The sequence below is a fragment of the Cinclus cinclus genome, chromosome 10 (assembly GCF_963662255.1).
Source record: "Cinclus cinclus chromosome 10, bCinCin1.1, whole genome shotgun sequence".
Lineage (NCBI taxonomy): Eukaryota > Metazoa > Chordata > Aves > Passeriformes > Cinclidae > Cinclus > Cinclus cinclus.
The window spans coordinates 18115995-18134679 of record NC_085055.1 but is presented as its reverse complement, the minus strand read 5'-3'; the positions used below and the strand labels follow the sequence as shown (position 1 = coordinate 18134679).

The 18685-nt window shown below is 44.1% G+C and overlaps 1 protein-coding gene across 4 annotated transcripts in view; it reads right to left on the bottom strand.

Annotated features, from left to right (window-relative positions):
- Positions 1–1227: 1227 nt before the first annotated feature.
- Positions 1228–18685, bottom strand: part of EPHA4 (EPH receptor A4) — a 101425-nt gene continuing 83967 nt past the window's right edge. For 2 of the 4 annotated variants that reach the window (XM_062499395.1, XM_062499394.1), the window contains exons 9-17: positions 17532–17590; positions 16635–16748; positions 16269–16454; positions 12365–12426; positions 11617–11826; positions 8936–9085; positions 6334–6527; positions 1630–1785; positions 1228–1342 (exon numbers count right to left, since the gene is read on the bottom strand). In XM_062499395.1, the coding sequence (XP_062355379.1) occupies positions 1228–1342; positions 1630–1785; positions 6334–6527; positions 8936–9085; positions 11617–11826; positions 12365–12426; positions 16269–16454; positions 16635–16748; positions 17532–17590 (1246 nt within the window). Of the gene's footprint in view, positions 1343–1629; positions 1786–6333; positions 6528–8935; positions 9086–11616; positions 11827–12364; positions 12427–16268; positions 16455–16634; positions 16749–17089; positions 17099–17531; positions 17591–18685 lie in introns of all 4 variants that reach the window. The other 2 variants (XM_062499396.1, XM_062499397.1) reach the window with 2 other exon arrangements.

The following is an 18685-nucleotide window of genomic DNA, read 5'->3' as shown; positions in this document are numbered from 1 at the left end:
CCCAAGTACTGTTTTTACTGCTGTTAATGAGAGTGCAGCACAAATCGCTGGTTCTTCTTGGTGCATTTATGAGTATTTGTACTTTACAGTATGGCATCCATTTGTGTTGTTTTTCCAATCACAGCATAAAGGCATCCCTACTGCTGTCAGTGTGAAGTGATGTCAAGCTCTCAGCACTGAGCTCAGCCCCAAGACACTCCTACACCTTGTCTGCACACCCTACCAGGCAAGAGCTTAAGAGCAATTTGAGATAGTGCACTTTTCGCTGCCATCAAATAGAGCAAACAATGGGAAAGGCTCAGCAATTAGTCTAGGAAACCAGCACAGGTTCTTACAAACCAGTTAGGAGCCCCCAATAACACATACCACGGCAGTTTTTATTTTTCCCCAACAGCGGTGATATCCTATCACAGCTTACAAAATAAAGCACCATGAACACGTTGGACACTGTACTTCCACTGACCTTCCATGAGGCAAAGGGAGTAAGTTTCTTGAAAGAGAAAAGAAGTCTGAAAGCTCCACAGCCACGATTGTCACAGCTGACTACTGGCAAGATGGTCACAAAAGTCTTTCAGTGGTAGGCTTCAGCACGGCACAACAGCCAAGCACCTCTCCAGAAGTCCAGTTTTGCCCAGTAATCCACAAGGTGGGTGGGTCACTGCATGTCTCAAGCCCATAAACTGGTAGATCACTAATTGGCAGGCACTGATTAGCCACATGATATTCTCACTGAGGTTTTTGCAAGGTGTTAGTGATACATCAAGTCTGCAAAGAATATCCTAGGGCAGGTTCTTCATTCCAGTGAAAGGTACACAATGGTGGTTTCACCCACAAAAAAACACTATGGTTGTAATCCTACAGGTCACAGGGAGAAGAAAAGTAATGCTGTTGTTTTTTAAGCACAGTATCTGGCAGCAAACATAGCATCAAAACTTGAATGTGACTTTATATTTATATAGATACATGTATTTTACATATCATCGACCAACAGAGAAGTATGTTCCAAGAAACAATTTGTTCCAGGTCTGATTTCAAATGACATCTTGTCATTTCTGGAGGCCCCCTCCCAACACACACGCTTGGGTTCTGCAATCTGTACATCAAGCAATGCTGCAGATCTTTATTTCGACGGGCGAGGAGACGAAGTAAAAAAAGTGCAGTTCTTCAATTAAAGTGCATGGATGAGGTAAACTAATTTCAAGAGTTTTGAGTTTATTCAGTGCTGGCTCAGACGGGAACCATCCTGCCGTGCATCTGTTGCATTTGGGTGCGCATCGCTTGGACGCTGCTCAGGATCTTGTTCTGGTGCGCCAGGGCCGTGATCCCGATCCTGGCCAGGTCCCTGTGGAAACCAAGACAACAACACGGCGGTGAGGACCGTGGATCAGATGCTGGGGCAGAGAAAAATATTAAGAGACAACCGCAAGCAGCATTAGCAAAAGCAAGGCAGATGTACAGAAATGTTTAATTAAATAACTGGAAGCATTGCGGAGGCATTTAAAAGTTATCCTCCACCCAAATGAAAGGCATTCCATTCCTTTAATGAGTGTAATGATATGCAGCACAAAGCAAGAGAGGCTGATTAAATCCAGATTTACCAGTTTTTTTGTTATATCGCTGAGTACTTACTCCTGGTTCATATGCACCACAGCCTCTAGGGTGGTATAGCCAGCAGCTGTGAAGTTATCCTTGTATCGCTCCATTTTCATGGCTTGGAGCCAGTCACTGACAGAAACAACCGCCGAGAACTCGGGGGAGCTGGGATCCAGCAGGGCTGTGCTAGGTCTGCATGCCAAACAGTGAAAGGACAGAAGAAATAGTGTCAGCTGGATCATGAACCACAAACCAAAGTTTGGTCTCTGCAACGATTAACCTCAATGATGAGGAAAAGCAAGGGCAAGAGGCTGTGCCCAGTGAAACTGGTGCTCTGCACATCAACTCAGATCAATGCAAGAAACTGAACAAGATGTAAAGTAATGGGCCAATTTTGCTAAGAATGAATTTGACCAGAGGCTTCTATTTTTGGTTTGAGATCTAATTTGAACCACAATACAGCTTATGATTTCCATCTCAGATACAACCAAGTTCACAGAAAATGCTTTTACTCCCCAAAACAAAGAAGATGGCAATGTTGGAAGGCATTCAGCCTGCTGGGTCTGTATCTCAGGGGCAGCAATGCCAGACCTTGCCAACCCTGCATGTGTCAGACTTCAGCTCAGCAGCTATAGAAACACTACTGAAGTATGTGCAAAGAGCTGGGAGCTCACACCCTGCCAGACTGGTTTGGAGGGTAAAACTCAGGGTGGGTCCAGATAACTCCTGTTTCTAGCCAGGTCTGCTCAGTGCATTCAATCAAACTCAGGACAGCAGGGAGTTAATCCCCTCTTTAATCAATCCATTCCTGACCAAGTGTGTGCCAGGAGTGGTGGGAATCACACGAGCTTTGATCTTTGTTTGCACTGTGGAATGTGCTTCTCATTTTGCCTTGCACAATTTTGCTAATAATTATTTTTACAACATTTTCTTCTTTTATTAATATTGCATATAATATTTCACGTATATCATAGGTCACAGTTTCATTAAAGCACTATAAATTACTGTTGTCTATCTAATCAAAACAATTATCATTTAGCAATTTATTTGAAAATGCACATCATCAAAGACTAGGTGTGCAATAGTATGGTTAGATCTTGCCTGAGGCATTGAGTACATGCTGGCAATACTTGGTTCAACTCTTTTACTGCATTATCTAATACAAGACCAATGATGGTAACCTATTTATATATAATTATGCTTTATGCATAAAGTCATATATTAATAATGTTATATTTGAAATTTCCACTCTGAAGACAAGAAAAATATTTATAAACAGCCATGAACATGAAATGACCTTCAATAGGCAGTTAACTTACACACACAGAATGACCTTGAACAGATTATTAGCTATTGGAAAACCTATATATTTTCAAAGAACACGTGTAAATTGAAAAGAAAGCAAAATGGAAGAGTTCATACTGTGATTCTTCAATCAAATTATCACAACAGATCATACCGTGATTCTAATCACGTAAATTATTTAAGCCTCAAGGGAAGATACATTTTTGCCAGGCTCCCAGTTGCAATTAGGGCAATCTGGAAGATGTGGTGATAGTGGCCTCACAGGGTTAATGATTCCACTTCTGGTGACATACACTGTAAGCAAGACTCACAAAGGGACATACAAGTTTAAAAAAGGATGTTGTTCTGTTGGAGGATGAGACAGAATCTCTGTTACTCCCCCACTGATTCAAGTAACTTAATTTTGCATTGTCTAATATTTTTGCTCCTTCCCTCCTGCTAAAAAGCATTTCCCTATTATCTTCCTCATTTATTTTAAGGTATTTTTTCCATATTTGCTGTAAGCAAAACTACCCGACAAAGCAGAGACATTTGAAAAAAAAAAAAGAGACCAAAGCTAGTGGAGATCAGTAAAGCTCTTATTACTTCAGCAGTGTTTCACCAGCTTAAACAAACTGCTGATCTGTCACAACAAAGATATTTTGGTTTTACCCTACAACTCTGGGAGTTTTCCTTCCTGCTGCACTTCACTTGCACGTACCAGGTACACCATGCTTAGCAAACAAAACAAATGTAACGCGGGATCGGTGGAGACATGAAACTGGCTTTCCACAAAATTAAATTCAAATTCACATAAAAATTAATCCACACCTTCCCAATGCCCGCGAGGCGTTGGCTGTAATGCTGTAACGCTCATTTGCAAATCCTACACAAATCTAGGGTTTATAAAACTTGATTATGTGCTTTTCCTGCAGAAAACCACATCACTCCTGTTAGCTGCACTGATGGAGGTGACCCTACCCATTCAAGCCCTTTCTCTGGGGGGAGAAGGGGAAAGAAACAGCAAATTTTGACTTTTGACAGAGCTTGCCTGCATCAGGACGTGATTAATGCTGTGCTGGAAACTTGCTCAACGTTGGTGAGATCCAGCAGCAGCTCTGCTCACTCCTCTTCCTGCCTGGCAGGGCTGGCATACCTGGCTGCCCTGGGGGCCACACGGAGCCAGCAGAGCCCTGTGCTCGCCTGTGCAGAGCAGCAGCTGCTGTGCAGTTTGTCCCTGCAGAGCAGTGTGCCACCTGCACTGTGTGTATGTGTGTGCCACCTGCACTGTGTGTGTGTGTGTGTGCCACCTGCACTGTGTGTGTGTGTGTGTGTGTGTGCCACCTGCACTGGGTGCGTGTGTGTGTGCCACCTGCACTGGGTGTGTGTGTGTGTGCCACCTGCACTGTGTGTGTGTGTGTGTGTGTGTGTGTGTGTGCCACCTGCACTGTGTGTGTGTGTGTGTGTGTGTGTGCCACCTGCACTGGGTGCGTGTGTGTGTGTGTGCCACCTGCACTGTGTGTGTGCCACCTGCACTGTGTGTGTGTGTGTGCCACCTGCACTGTGTGTGTGTGTGTGTGCCACCTGCACTGTGTGTGTGTGTGTGTGTGTGTGTGCCACCTGCACTGGGTGCGTGTGTGTGTGCCACCTGCACTGGGTGTGTGTGTGTGTGCCACCTGCACTGGGTGTGTGTGTGTGTGTGTGTGTGTGTGTGTGCCACCTGCACTGTGTGTGTGTGTGTGTGTGTGTGTGTGCCACCTGCACTGGGTGCGTGTGTGTGTGTGTGTGTGCCACCTGCACTGTGTGTATGTGTGTGTGCCACCTGCACTGGGTGTGTGTGTGTGTGTGTGTGTGTGTGTGTGCCACCTGCACTGTGTGTGTGTGTGTGTGTGTGTGTGCCACCTGCACTGTGTGTGTGTGTGTGCCACCTGCACTGTGTGTGTGTGTGCCACCTGCACTGTGTGTGTGTGTGTGCCACCTGCACTGGGTGCGTGTGTGTGTGTGTGTGTGCCACCTGCACTGTGTGTGTGTGTGTGTGTGTGTGTGTGCCACCTGCACTGTGTGTGTGTGTGTGCCACCTGCACTGTGTGTGTGTGTGCCACCTGCACTGTGTGTGTGTGTGTGCCACCTGCACTGTGTGTGTGTGTGTGTGCCACCTGCACTGTGTGTGTGTGTGTGTGTGCCACCTGCACTGGGTGCGTGTGTGTGTGTGTGTGTGTGTGCCACCTGCACTGTGTGTGTGTGTGTGCCACCTGCACTGGGTGTGTGTGTGTGTGTGCCACCTGCACTGTGTGTGTGTGTGTGTGTGTGCCACCTGCACTGGGTGTGTGTGTGCCACCTGCACTGTGTGTGTGTGTGTGCCACCTGCACTGTGTGTGTGTGTGTGTGTGTGCCACCTGCACTGGGTGTGTGTGTGCCACCTGCACTGTGTGTGTGTGTGTGTGTGTGTGTGCCACCTGCACTGGGTGTGTGTGTGTGTGTGTGTGCCACCTGCACTGTGTGTGTGTGTGTGTGTGTGCCACCTGCACTGTGTGTGTGTGTGTGCCACCTGCACTGGGTGCGTGTGTGTGTGTGTGCCACCTGCACTGGGTGGGTGGGTGTGTGTGTGCCACCTGCACTGGGTGTGTGTGTGTGTGCCACCTGCACTGTGTGTGTGTGTGTGTGTGTGCCACCTGCACTGGGTGCATGTGTGTGTGTGTGTGTGTGTGCCACCTGCACTGGGTGTGTGTGTGTGTGCCACCTGCACTGTGTGTGTGTGTGTGTGTGTGTGTGCCACCTGCACTGGGTGCATGTGTGTGTGTGTGCCACCTGCACTGGGTGTGTGTGTGTGTGCCACCTGCACTGGGTGTGTGGGTGTGTGTGGGTGTGCCACCTGCACTCTGTGTGTGTGTGTGCCACCTGCACTGGGTGCGTGTGTGTGTGTGCCACCTGCACTCTATGTGTGTGTGCCACCTGCACTGTGTGTGTGTGTGTGTGTGTGTGTGTGCCACCTGCACTGTGTATGTGTGTGTGTGTGTTTCACCTGCACTGGGTGTGTGTGTGTGTGTGTGCCACCTGCACTGGGTGTGTGTGTGCCACCTGTACTGGGTGTGTGTGTGTGTGTGCCACCTGCACTCTATGTGTGTGTGTGTGTGCCACCTGCACTGTGTGTGTGTGCCACCTGCACTCTGTGTGTGTGTGTGTGCCACCTGCACTGGGTGTGTGTGTGTGTGTGTGTGCCACCTGCACTGTGTGTGTGTGTGTGCCACCTGCACTCTATGTGTGTGTGCGTGTGCCACCTGCACTGTGTGTGTGTGTGTGTGCCACCTGCACTGGGTGTGTGTGTGTGTGTGTGTGTGTGCCACCTGCACTGTGTGTGTGTGTGTGTGTGTTTCGCCTGCACTGTGTCACCTGCACTCTGCCTGTCCCCTCCCCATGCTCCCTCGTACGTCCCCACCCCCAGAGAGCAGGGCTGACCTGGAGCTCTCGCTGCCTGTCCTCTTGAGGCTGTTGGGGTTGCGGATGAGCTTGTCCAGCATGTTGACAATCTGCCCGAATTTGGGCCGGTCGCTGCGCTCCTTCTGCCAGCAGTCCAACATCAGCTGGTGGAGGGCGATGGGGCAGTCCATGGGCGGGGGCAGCCGGTACCCTTCCTCGATGGCTTTAATCACCTGAAAATGGCACAATTAGGAAGACATCAGAGAACATCAGCCACTGCTGAGTCCACAAGCTGAGTAGGGTTTATCCTAGGGCCATCCAGAGTACGGTGACAAATCCCCAGTGAAGTGATACAACATGGAAAATTGCACTTGGACTCCGACAGCTGGTGGTCTCAGAACTGTCATTTCTCCTCAGCAATTGCAAAGTGAAAGGGTACAGCACCCAGAGCAGACATCAGATACGGCAGGGCAATTTGTCATAAAAAAGCACATGGGACACAGGGATGACAGAAGAGCCGTGGCTAGACATAAGCAATTAGCCTCGTTGGACAGAGGGCTGGAGAAGCAACATCTCTACAGCAAGTCTTTACTATCAGTTGGTTTTGGGTGCAATTATGTTGTGACTGTATTTTTCCTTTCATTTTTAAAGTACAGCAGATCACTTTCTCCCCCCGTCCTCCCTGGCTAGCTAATTTCTGTCAGTAGTAGAGGTCTTGCAGAGAACCTGTTCTCTCACTGCTGTATGCTCTCAGCCAAGAAATGCAGAGATGGGAACCCTTCTGTGCAGCTTTACAAAAGTCCAACACATCTTAAGTATGTATTCCCTATTTAATAGAAACCAGAGAAACTCAGAAACTCAGACTGAAGTCACTTCAAACCCTCTAAAAAGCACTCCAGAGGCTCTAATGGCTTCTTAGCTCTCTCAGGAGAATGGGACACAACCAGAATTCAATTCTGACATGACAGGGACACGACCCAGATGCCTTCAGATCTGAATTAATCAATATGACACTGCTGGCAGGACTCACCATGAGACTAGAGACCAGGACTGCTCAGGGGCTGAGTTGCACTAAATTCTCTCCTTCTGGACTTGTCCAATTAGAGGCTAAAATCCACTGGGAGGACAAGGTGAGGGATATGCTTGCATTATTAGCAGCTATTCAGTGACCACAAACAAAGTGGCTCTCACTCCTCCAGAAAGTATGAAAATCCTTTTGATTTCTCTTGATTCAACAGATACTGAGTAAAATTTGAAATTCACTTCTGCTTTGTTGTGAGAAGCACTGCTCTTGCCATCATTAAGGAGGAAAAAAGGCATGTCTGTGCTACGGACTGTAAAGAGTGTGCAGAGACAGTAATATTGGCTCTCCCTGTCTTGTTCAAGCCAGCTTTTCAACATGGTCTAGCAGTGTACAGTCACAGTGAACACCAGCCTAACACAAACAGCTCTAATAAAAACAGCTCTGTTTGTTGCAGTGAGCTCCACTGTGCTGTGCAGACATGCCTGATATAACCAAGACACATCTGGTGTTTTATTTTCTTGCTAAGTCTTGATGACTTCCTGTTAGCAAAAGGAAAGCAAGATTGGGTGCCAGAAGAGACATTTCACATCAGAAGGAAATTAAAATTATATCCCCCATTTAGATTAAATGCCATCCACATCTAGACACTCTTTGAAAATGTTCAGCTCTACAGAAGAAAGCAGATGACTTGTAAAATGCCTTAAACACTCCCTTGGCTGTATATTTGGATTACCGTTTTCTTCCTCCTTTATTTGCTTGTAAATCCCCTGGGAAAAGAATTACAGATAATCTAGGCCTCACTTTCACTGGGATTTTTTCTTTTCATTTAATAAAAATTCTATTAGCAAAAGCTCTTATTAGCATTATTATTAAATACTCTTCTGGAACAGCAGCCATTGTGCACAGTCCCTCTTGGAACACAGTGAAGTAGTCCAGATGGTATGGTTAAACAGGACATGCATAATTTAACAATGGTCATTTACAAAAGCTGCTTTTTAATGTCCTCAAGGGGCAGCTATGCCATTGCCACAAGGATGCTCTGACTGATAATCAGAATTGGATTTCCTATGTGTTGATTTAGATATCCTACAAGAAACAAAATCACCTGGAAGAGTTATAAGCATAGTGGAGTTTCAAGAAATAACTACCAATAGGAAGCCAAATCAAATTCAAGTGTTTTTCTCTTACAGACATTCAGTAAACTCAAGATATACTATGAACATTCAAATCTTCCTTCTCTTGACAGTATTACAATTTGACAGTTTAAATATATTTGTTTCTCTTTCCTCCATTTTTTCTAAGTTGCTATTATTTTTTTTTTTAAATTTATAAGACCAAACCAAATAAACCCCATGCTCAAGGTATCCTAACTTGAGAATCCCCTATTCCATGACCTTAGACAAAGCTTGAAGTACTCAAGGAACTTTCATTCCAGAGAGGTTCCCGGAGAAAACAGGAGTCCACCACCCATTATATCCTTTTAAAAGCCTGGAATAAACATCCTACAGCCATATAGCAACTGCCACAGAAACACCTCAGCAGACATCTGAGGACAAAGACAAAGGGAGGGGAGGGGAAGGGATAGAGAAGGCAGGGGAAGCCCCGAAGGAGACTCACATCCTGGTTGGACATGTCCCAGTAGGGTCTCTCCCCGTAGGACATCACCTCCCACATGACGATGCCGTAGCTCCACACGTCGCTGGCCGAGGTGAACTTGCGGTAGGCGATGGCCTCGGGAGCTGTCCACCTGATGGGGATCTTGCCACCCTGCCACCAAGGAAAGGAACCACAGGCTACTGAGTCACTCATGCAGCAGTGTGCGTGGCTGACACTGCTCCGCATGTTCCAAACACAAAATGTTTTGGGGTTTTTTTTTTTTGTGTACAGCTCCAGAACCCATCTTAAAAACGCATGCACTTTCTCTCCTGCTTGCCATAAAGCTGTCAGATCCAACCAGGAGGTAATGCTGCCCATCTGTTTTCTTTAGTCATGAGGAGGCAAACCAGAAAATTGTTACATGTATTTTTATCAGCCCTCCAAGAGATCTCTGCTTAGGGCTATGTTGAAGCCTGAGAACAAGTCAGGGGTTTTACAAAGTATATATTAGAGATTTAGTTGACAAAACAAATAAGTACATGCTGTTAATTACTATTTCCTTGGTTGCCTGTCTGACCTGTTCGGCCTGTTTCAGAAAAATGGGATTATAAACATTTTGCTTTTCAAAAAGGTAAAATAAAGAGAGGATAAACTGGGAAGATTTATGAATACAGTGGTGTTTCCCATGGGCAATATCCCAACTCCTACCAGAGTTGTGAGAAGGCAAGCAAGCCTCTGGACTCTCCCAGACCCTGGGGGAGGAGTTCAACACCAAACCAGGCTACAAGACTGCTTTTCATACCTGTTGGAGAAAGCTGCCTCTTCTTACAAATAAAACAAATTATTACAAATTAAACAAATAAAAACACTTGGCCATCTGATTTGGGCCACTGAGGTCCTACACCGTTTAAAATGGAACTCACTCCATCCTGTTTATCTGATTTTGCCTTAGCTGAGTGATCCCAGGCCAGAGATTTCTCCTTTTGTTTATGCTAATATGCAAGGTGTTTTTAATTGAGCTTTTGGTTTCCTGCAGTTCCATCTGGGGAATGACTTAAGCTGAACAAAGGTTTTCAGGGGTTTTTTCATTTGCCTTTATGCTTTTTTGATTAAGTTTATTTTGGTAGTTTTTTTCCCAGCCATCTCCTAGATAGCTTTTATCCATAACTGAGTGCAGTGTGTGCATACTTAGTAGTATATTGTTCTACTATATCTCTCAAGTGTTTAATATGGACGGGTTCCAAAGCCAAGGGAAATCAAAAGAGGTCCTTCGCCTGGCTGTTTCAGCCTTTGCATCAGGCCCCTTGTGAATCAGGTTGTGGCAATATGTGCCTTGGTGACTACAAGATGCTCTCGCTTTAATGAGTTACTATCAGGAGCAGAACACATAATTCTCTTAAAAAAATGTTTCTTTAAAAATTGCATTCTGTTGCAGCCTCTCTGGTAATGCAGAAGCTTTATTCCTCCTTTCAGACACAGATGCACTGACAATGTTTATACATGGCTGTCATTCTAAAAATTGTCAATAAGCTCTTTATATTTAGCTGCTTGAGCACAGTGGAGTCAATCCAAATATTCCTGATCCTTCATTACTGATACCAAATGAAGACAATGACTGTAAAGCAAATGTCATTGGCTCTCTCTAGTTTACTCCTGAGAGCCAACAATACCATACCTCCGCTTTTTCAATTCAAAGAGGAGCTTTTCAGTCATTTGTGTCTTGCCTTTGTGTGCTTGTCTAAACTCTGATTTCCCTGAATACAGCTTTTCAGACTTCTGCTTCTGTTTCTTCCACTTGCCACCCTTATGAGCGAGAGATACCAAGGCTGGCCAGCATTTAATACTACAGGAGTCTATCCTACCCTGTAATGAGCTGTGAATCCATTAAAGGATGAGTGTTGGGATTAAGCAGCAAGATCTGAGTACTGCAAACAAACTCAGCACTAGGGAGAACAGATGGAGAATGGTAGATATTTAAAAAACGAAGAAAATAAGCGATTAAAAAAGAAGACTTTATAAAGCGACATTTTTCTCTTTACGCGCATGTTGATATCAGAGGTATTGGTACAAAGGCTGGTAATGGCTGGGATGTTGTTTTGTGACCAGAATACTTGCATTAGCCCTATTGCATGTGCAAGCATATTAAAATGGCTTTAGCAAAATTACCTAACAGTGGGATGCTGAAATACAGACAAAGTGGGAAAGAAACAAAAAACAGGAACACAGGCCTAACACTTCTCCCAATCTGAACCATTTAGGTCAAATTTATGACTGGCTTTGTGATGGGCAAAAGTGGATGCATCTTTTTTATTTTTTTGTGGTGTGTCTACACCTCCTGTATCCAATATGAGTAGGACCAGCCACTTGGAAACCATATTTGTAGATATCAGAAGGAACAGAAGTCCAGGCTCTAATTTCTGGCGTCAGATTCCTGTCATGTGCTGTATCATGATGAAGGAACAAGAGAAATACATGGGTCACATCCTCAGAAAAGAAATACTGCAGTGGCCACTGCTGTAGCAGCAACAGCGCATCAATTTATAGGAGCTATGGGGCCTGGGCCAATGTTTACTTTTAGGTTGTGATTTAGGTTTTCACTTGTGACTGAGACTATTTTAAAACAAACCACCGTCACCTCCCACACAGCCAGACAAAACCAACATGCAGGCACGACAACATGGCCATTTTCCTTCCCCCCCTACCCGTGTGGTGTAAGCTGCCTCAGGGTCGTCCTCCAGGACGCGGGACATGCCGAAATCAGACACTTTGCACACCAGGTTGCTGTTGACCAGAATGTTGCGAGCGGCAAGATCCCGGTGCACGTAGCTCATGTCAGACAGGTACTTCATCCCTGAGCCAATGCCACGGAGCATCCCCACCAACTGGATCACTGTGAATCGGCCATCATTCTTCTGCATATGGGGAAAGGAGCAAAAATCATGGAGCATTAAACTAAAAGCTGCGTTATTGCCACTGCTGAAATCGGCAAAGAGCAGAGCTACAGATTCCCATCTTCTCTCTCAGATAAAATGCAATTTCCTCACTCTCCTCACCAGGGTCTATAATTCACAGTAAAGCAAAAACCCAGAGGTTCTGTCACAGCTTTCAGTGATGCAGTACCCCGTTTGCAATGAATCTGATTTTAATGAGTCTACAGCACTGCAATGCTTTCAAAAATGGAGCAAGTAAGAACTGTTCACATTAAACATGGATTATTTAAGCTCTTGCTATTTTAAAAACTTGATTTATTTTATATTCTTCCACTTTATATTTATTTTGGTTTTCAATACAAGCAACACCAGAAAAGAGAATTTCCCAAGTACACACATTTCTTTAAAACTGCACAAGTTTCAGTATCATTCTGGAAAAAAAAAAAAAAAAGAAAAAGAAAGAAAACCAGAAAATGTTTCCCAGCATAAAATCTCCTTAGCTTTTGAAGAAATCACTTACCCTGAGGAAGGCATCCAAGGAGCCATTCTCCATGTACTCAGTTATGATCATTACTGGTTTACCTAGAATGTGCAGAAAGAAAAACACAATTCCTAGATGAACACCAGTGTTAATGGGATAAAAATGGCTTGTACATGATTTTACTGCCAAGACACCTGTCTTACACAATCTAATTTAATTTGAAAAGCACCAATCTTACGCCTCAGCTGTGGGAAGCAAGAGATGAAATATTATAGGACAGAAACATTTAAAGGGCCCATCTGGAAGATTAACCCTTTGGCTGACTCATTGACAGGTCTTTAACTAAAGTGGCTCCTGTTCTCTAAGGAATATGCAAATTAATAATTGAGAACTAAGAAACAAAGATCTGTCCAAACCTGACAAAAACTTTTAGCGTAATAAATTGCTTGCAGAGCAGAAAATGGAATTTGAAAATGCTTTGGTCTCTCTGTCCTTTTTGAAAGATAATGCTTAAGGCAAGTTGGAAGCTGCCAGGAACTACAAGGTATTCCAAGACAACTGGATACGAGAATGAAAAATACAGTCCGCTCCTCTCAACCTTCTCAGTCCCACATTTGTACTCTGCGTCTCTCTTACTCATAAATGGGCCAAAGTAATTTGCCTCCTGCAGTCAGCCAGGGACAAAGTGATTCAGAGCCCTGTGTCATGCATGGGGCACAGAGCTCAGCAGCACCCAGCTCCCCAAGCTGCAACAGGGGCCCAGCTGGGCAACCAGAGGAGAAGGGCAATGTTACTGACAGGGGGACGCTTCCTAGGCACTCTCCTGCCTAAAACAACAGCAAATACACAAATAATGCTTCATGTTGTCTTTAAGAGTTTTACAAAGGTCATGCAGCGCTGAAACTGAGAACATTTAGGTGCATACAAGGAACACTAATCACTTCACGGAGTTAAATCCTACTGTATATTTGACATACAAGTATTTGTAAGAATAGGTCTGATAAGATCTCAAAAGAGCAATGGCAGAAGGACAGAAATAACTCATCAAAGGTGGGATGGCAACAGCCCCAAGATGAGCACCTGACAATCAGTGCTGGCTGGCATGGCATACCTTCCTCTCTCTTACGCTTTACCTACAGGAACTACAGAGTTTTCTTTCTAAATAAAAGATGGTGTCCCAGAGAAACTCAGCTTTTACTTCCTGGAGCAGGTCTGAATAAGGGAACATTGTAGGGCAAGCAGGCTTCAACAGCTAGGTCACCTAGACTGTAGATAGCTCAACTGCATCTTGACATGGGAGGTATCACAACTACTTAATTTTTCCTTGCTTCTGTCACCAGCAAGGATCTGCTCCAGAGCAACCATTTCTAAAAATTACCCTACCGTGAAATGTTGCAGCATTTAAAGTTCTCCTAATAGTTTCTACCTCAGTGCATCTTTCACCAAGGTTCTTTTCATTTGTCAGGGATTTCTGGTTCTGAAGTAACCTTTTTTTAATTAGAAAACCACATGCTATAAGGACTGACTGTAGAAACATTTTACCACATTTCACTTAGGCCAACATCTATGCAGGATACATATCTTACTTCACTCATTATTACTTATTTCACCTTTTCGGTCCCAGCCCATCCTTTACAGGCCTTTTACTACTCCTGCTTTTACTTCCTCTCCCTGCTGGTATTCAAATTCTTACAGTTTTGGTCCCATGCAAGCCTGTGAAATGTCATTACTGAATGTTGCAGAGAAGCAATGGTATTGCATAAAGCAAACTGCTCTGGATGAAGGGCTGAGTGACCTTGGCTGAACACACTCTTAAGTAAAAGGGTGTGATAGAACACCATTCTCCCTCTAATTCACCTTTGAAAGCATTCTTTGGTAGAAAGAGGAGAAACTTCAACCAAATCTGCATATTGCACCGTTTCATTTATGCTCTGCAACTGTGACAGCAACCCTTCCACTGAACAAATACAGCTAAATGAGTATTAATTAACCTTCTTCAATCAAAAGATACTATGTCAATGTAGAAGGGAAAAAAAGGAAGACTCTTCCAGTGCATTAACATGTAATTTCATTACTCAGGCACTTCTTTTGCAGGGGAGGGGGCATAGAGAGAGGAGGGAGAAGTTACCATCAGCGAGTCAATTATTAAAGTACTTGACTAGCAGCCAATAATTTATTCATGGTTTTTTGCTGCCTCTCTCAACCCCCATCTATACCACTATTTATCTCACATTTTAATTTTCAGTTTATTAAATGCATTCATTTATCACAGCACTCAGAAAGCCCATGGAGAAATGGAGATAAATGTGTTCTTAAGTAGCCCTGTTTCCCCAGGAGTGCAGCCTGGAGGTAACGGAGCCTGGAGCATCACTTACTGGGAGCCAGGAACAGAGCACTGCCAGGTCACGCTGCCACCTCCTCAGTGAAAATTCCCAATCACTTTAATTTACTGACAACTGCATTACGCAAATGAGCACGGTCATTTATAAGTGCTGGAGCCGTAGCAGCTCAGGGGCTTCCAGCCTCAGTGGGATTTCAACACAAAGATTCCCCTGTTGTCTCTCTTTTACTGAGGTGCTAAAAGAATCACTGAGGCAAACACTGTGGCCTGACCACAACCCTCCTCCCCTTTGTTATAACAATCAGAGGGAGACACTCAGACCTTCCAAATTTAAACAGAGTACTGTATTTTAATTTTATTTTTGAGGGAGGCTTTCAGTAAAGGATGGCCAGAATTAGCCCAAACTTCTCTTTGCCTTTAAAAGCAAACTGCCACACACTGCATGAGCCATTTTCAACAGTTGAGAGAAGTCAAACCAGGAGACAGCAGCAGAAACGAGCAGGGCTAAGACTTCCAGAAACAAGAGAGGCAGAGTATCAGCTCTCACTGACATTCAAGGGGAACAGAGTTTTACAGTGGAACTGATGGTTTTGATAACCCTCGATTATAGGTACTTTGTTCTTCTAGAGATATTTTACTTTTTAACTTTTCATCCATCTTGAATTTTAATTGCTCCCATTATTAATACCCTGCATTCACGTTCCTCATGCTGCAGAGGGTGAGCTTCACAAAGTCCACTCTGACAGCAGCTCACAAGATCACTGCCTGCTTTCTGCATGACCCTGAGCCCCAGCATCCAAAGGGTCTTTCAGGATTGGCAATCAAAGCCAGGCTTTGCCACCATGCTACCAGGGCAGTTGGAGCAGAGACAATACCTACACCATGGCAGTGGCACCTTCTCAGGTCAGACCCAAGCACTGGGGTCTCACAAGTGCATTTGCAGCTGTAACCTACAGACAGCACCCAGCACTGTCACTCTCTAAAGCTCAGGGAACACTGTCACACTTAAAAAAACCCAAACCCAGCAAATGTAAAGACTGTCCAGGTAAATTCTGCAGAGTGAAATTAGAACACCTGCAAATCAGAGAAAACAAATAAGCAAGTTTCACATTAAAATAGCCTGCTTCATTTCAAAGGCTTGCTCCTTACATCTGTGCTTTGTACTTTAAACATATGACTGTGTAGTTTTGTTTTGGTATTTTTCCCCATCATTTTGAATTCTTCACTCACCATCTGCTTTTGCCTATCCTGTAACAATCATCTCAGTCTAGGAAAGATGTGAAAGATGCCTGCTTGGCATAGCAAGAAGGGATAAAAAAAAAAAAAGCCAACCCCTGCAGTATTAATTCCCTCTACAAAATCTTGTACAAGCTGCCTACAGACAGAGTATCAGTTGAAACTGTAAACCCATTTATAGCTGACAACAAGATTAATGACTTGTCCTGCACTGATTTCCTCCTATTAGCTATCAGTGGATCTGTTCCATCTGTCATTTTACAGGAAAGAGGGTAAGAAGGAGAAAAAAAAAGCCAGCACACACCACACAGACTTAATTTCTCAGTGATTTCCAAATTGGACTTGTCATGAAAATGACCTACTTACATTTAGTAACTACACCTTCCAAGTGGATGATATTGGGGTGGTCAAATTGTCCCATGATACTGGCCTCACTCAGAAAGTCTCTCCTTTGTTTATCAGTGTAACCAGCTTTTAGAGTCTTGATAGCAACACAGATTTCTCTTTTTCCTGGCACTTTGAGGCGTCCACTGCACACTTCACCAAACTCCCCTTAAAGAAAAAGGCACAAGAATCCATGGTCACAAGCCTGAAGCATGCACTTGTGTTGTCGAACTATTATGTCAGTACATTTGGGTGAATTGTCATACAAAAATCATAGGATCACACGTTCCCTAAAAGCAAATTTAAAAGTGTATTTACAGAAAAAAATGCAAAAGTCCTGGCACTTACCCACACCAATAACTTTTTCAATCTTTATGCAGGAGGCATCAATTTCTTTGGCAAATTCCCTCACAGCTTGGTTTGGATCCTCGTATGTAAAAGGATCCACATATGTTCTAACACCTGCAAGGCAGAAATGTTTTATTTGAAGTCACTGATCTACATGCTGCTGAACACAGAACATATGAGACTGAAGCCTTAATGATATACAACAGCAAAGAGAGTGTACAATAAAAATGTACTGTAAGCCAGGAATGACTGATAAAGAAGGAAGGACTTAAGCATTTCCCCCCCCCCCCCCCCCCCCCGTGCAATATTTTAAAGTGCAAACATTTAATATTTCCCAATATTGATGTAAGGAGTCAGGCTTTTGCCAATTAATGAGCTTCACAAATCACTGCTATTACTAGCATAGACTGTCATGGACTGTGAGATTAAAACATGTCCCTTTTTCCTATGGGAGCCAGGAAATTCTGAGCTCAGGTCCTGGGTTTGGCTCGTGGAAGTAACAATAGGATTCAGTGCTGGAAAAAAAGGCAGCAAAGTTCACATTCCCTTTCCTGCAGGATTGCCTCTGGCCCATTCAGAAACTGCTTGAGCAGAGTGTTGTAAGCAAAAATCCTGCCTAGAAATCAAGTGGCTAGGAACAGGTATCTTTCAACAGCAAGGAACAATGGAAAAATTTGATAAACCCTTCTCCTATCTGTACCCTCAAAACATTTTACCCAGATACTTCTATTTTCCCTGTTACTAGCCTAAATAAATGTTGAAGCAGGATGTCTGCAAGAGGGGAAACCAGAAACCTGTTTGCCTCAGGAGGAACACAATCCCTTATTTCCCCAGCACCAGAACATGAGCCATGTTTTACAACCCAATCCAAAAGCCCCAAGCACCAGGGCCTTTTACCTTGGTTCAAGTGTTTCTCCTCATCTGCCTCTTGCTTTGCCTTGCTGTACTTACTGCGCCTGTCAGAACAAAACACAGCATGGCAGTTCAGAATAAGGATCTCACTCTGAAACAAGCTGGGTCGTCCTGACCTGCAGAGACTTGAGCTGCTGGCACCTGCCACAGTCATGACACAACACACAGCCAGGGCAGGAGCATCCTCACACTCCTCTATGTGCTACTGGCATCAACAGAGCATCAAAGGAAACACAAATCCATTTACATCTCAGCATTTATAAAAAAAAAAAAAAAAAAAGAGAAAAGAAAAAAAAGTTCATGCTTCGGCTACTTTTTCTTCAAACTTGCTTTTGCAATTGAGGGGCCAAATTGCTTTTTAGCACTACCACACAGGGATTTAAATGCTACAACAGAGGTGTTTTGGTAGATTGACTTTCAAACATCATTAGGTAAATGCCAACATCAATACACTTATTTAACTGCAAATTTAAAACTGGAAACAAGTCTCTTAACACAGAAATCAGGATCTCAGCAGAAAAGAAAAAGGAAAACCACCAACCCTGACCATCAAAAATTAAGATCCCAAGGATTTTGCTTATTCTTTTCATCACTGCTTAATTGAAGGGGCTGAAGAACTCCTGATGGCAGACCTCTTCTACTAACTCTCTGAGCTGGAGGCAATAACACAGCAGAGCATCTTAATTCTATAGATTACTACTTCTACACCTACACCTGTGATACTGTAATCTAGTTATGTATTTAATTAGTTCAGCTTTCAGCTTCAATGGACAAGGAGCACTACGAAAAGCTAATACAAGAAGTTAGTCCATTAGGGAGGATATTTAGAAGTCTGCTCAGCCAAATGTGTAGGAATTTGAAGTTGCCCAGCACCCAGTGGTATGTAGATGCAGAGAAATTATTTTGGCTTTTACCCATCCATCCTTGAATGTTCAGAACCAAGCACAGAACAGACACTGCTGGAGAGAAGGGCATAATGTTGCTTACTCCCAGTTTGCCTGTTCCTAGGAAATCCAAGTTTCCCAGTCAGACCCAGGAGAGCTGACTGACAAGAGGCTGGGGTGGAGAGAAGAGAGAAGGCAGAAGGAGAAACCAAGCCTGGAGAACAGGAGGTGAGACTGGCACTGCCAGCAATGTGC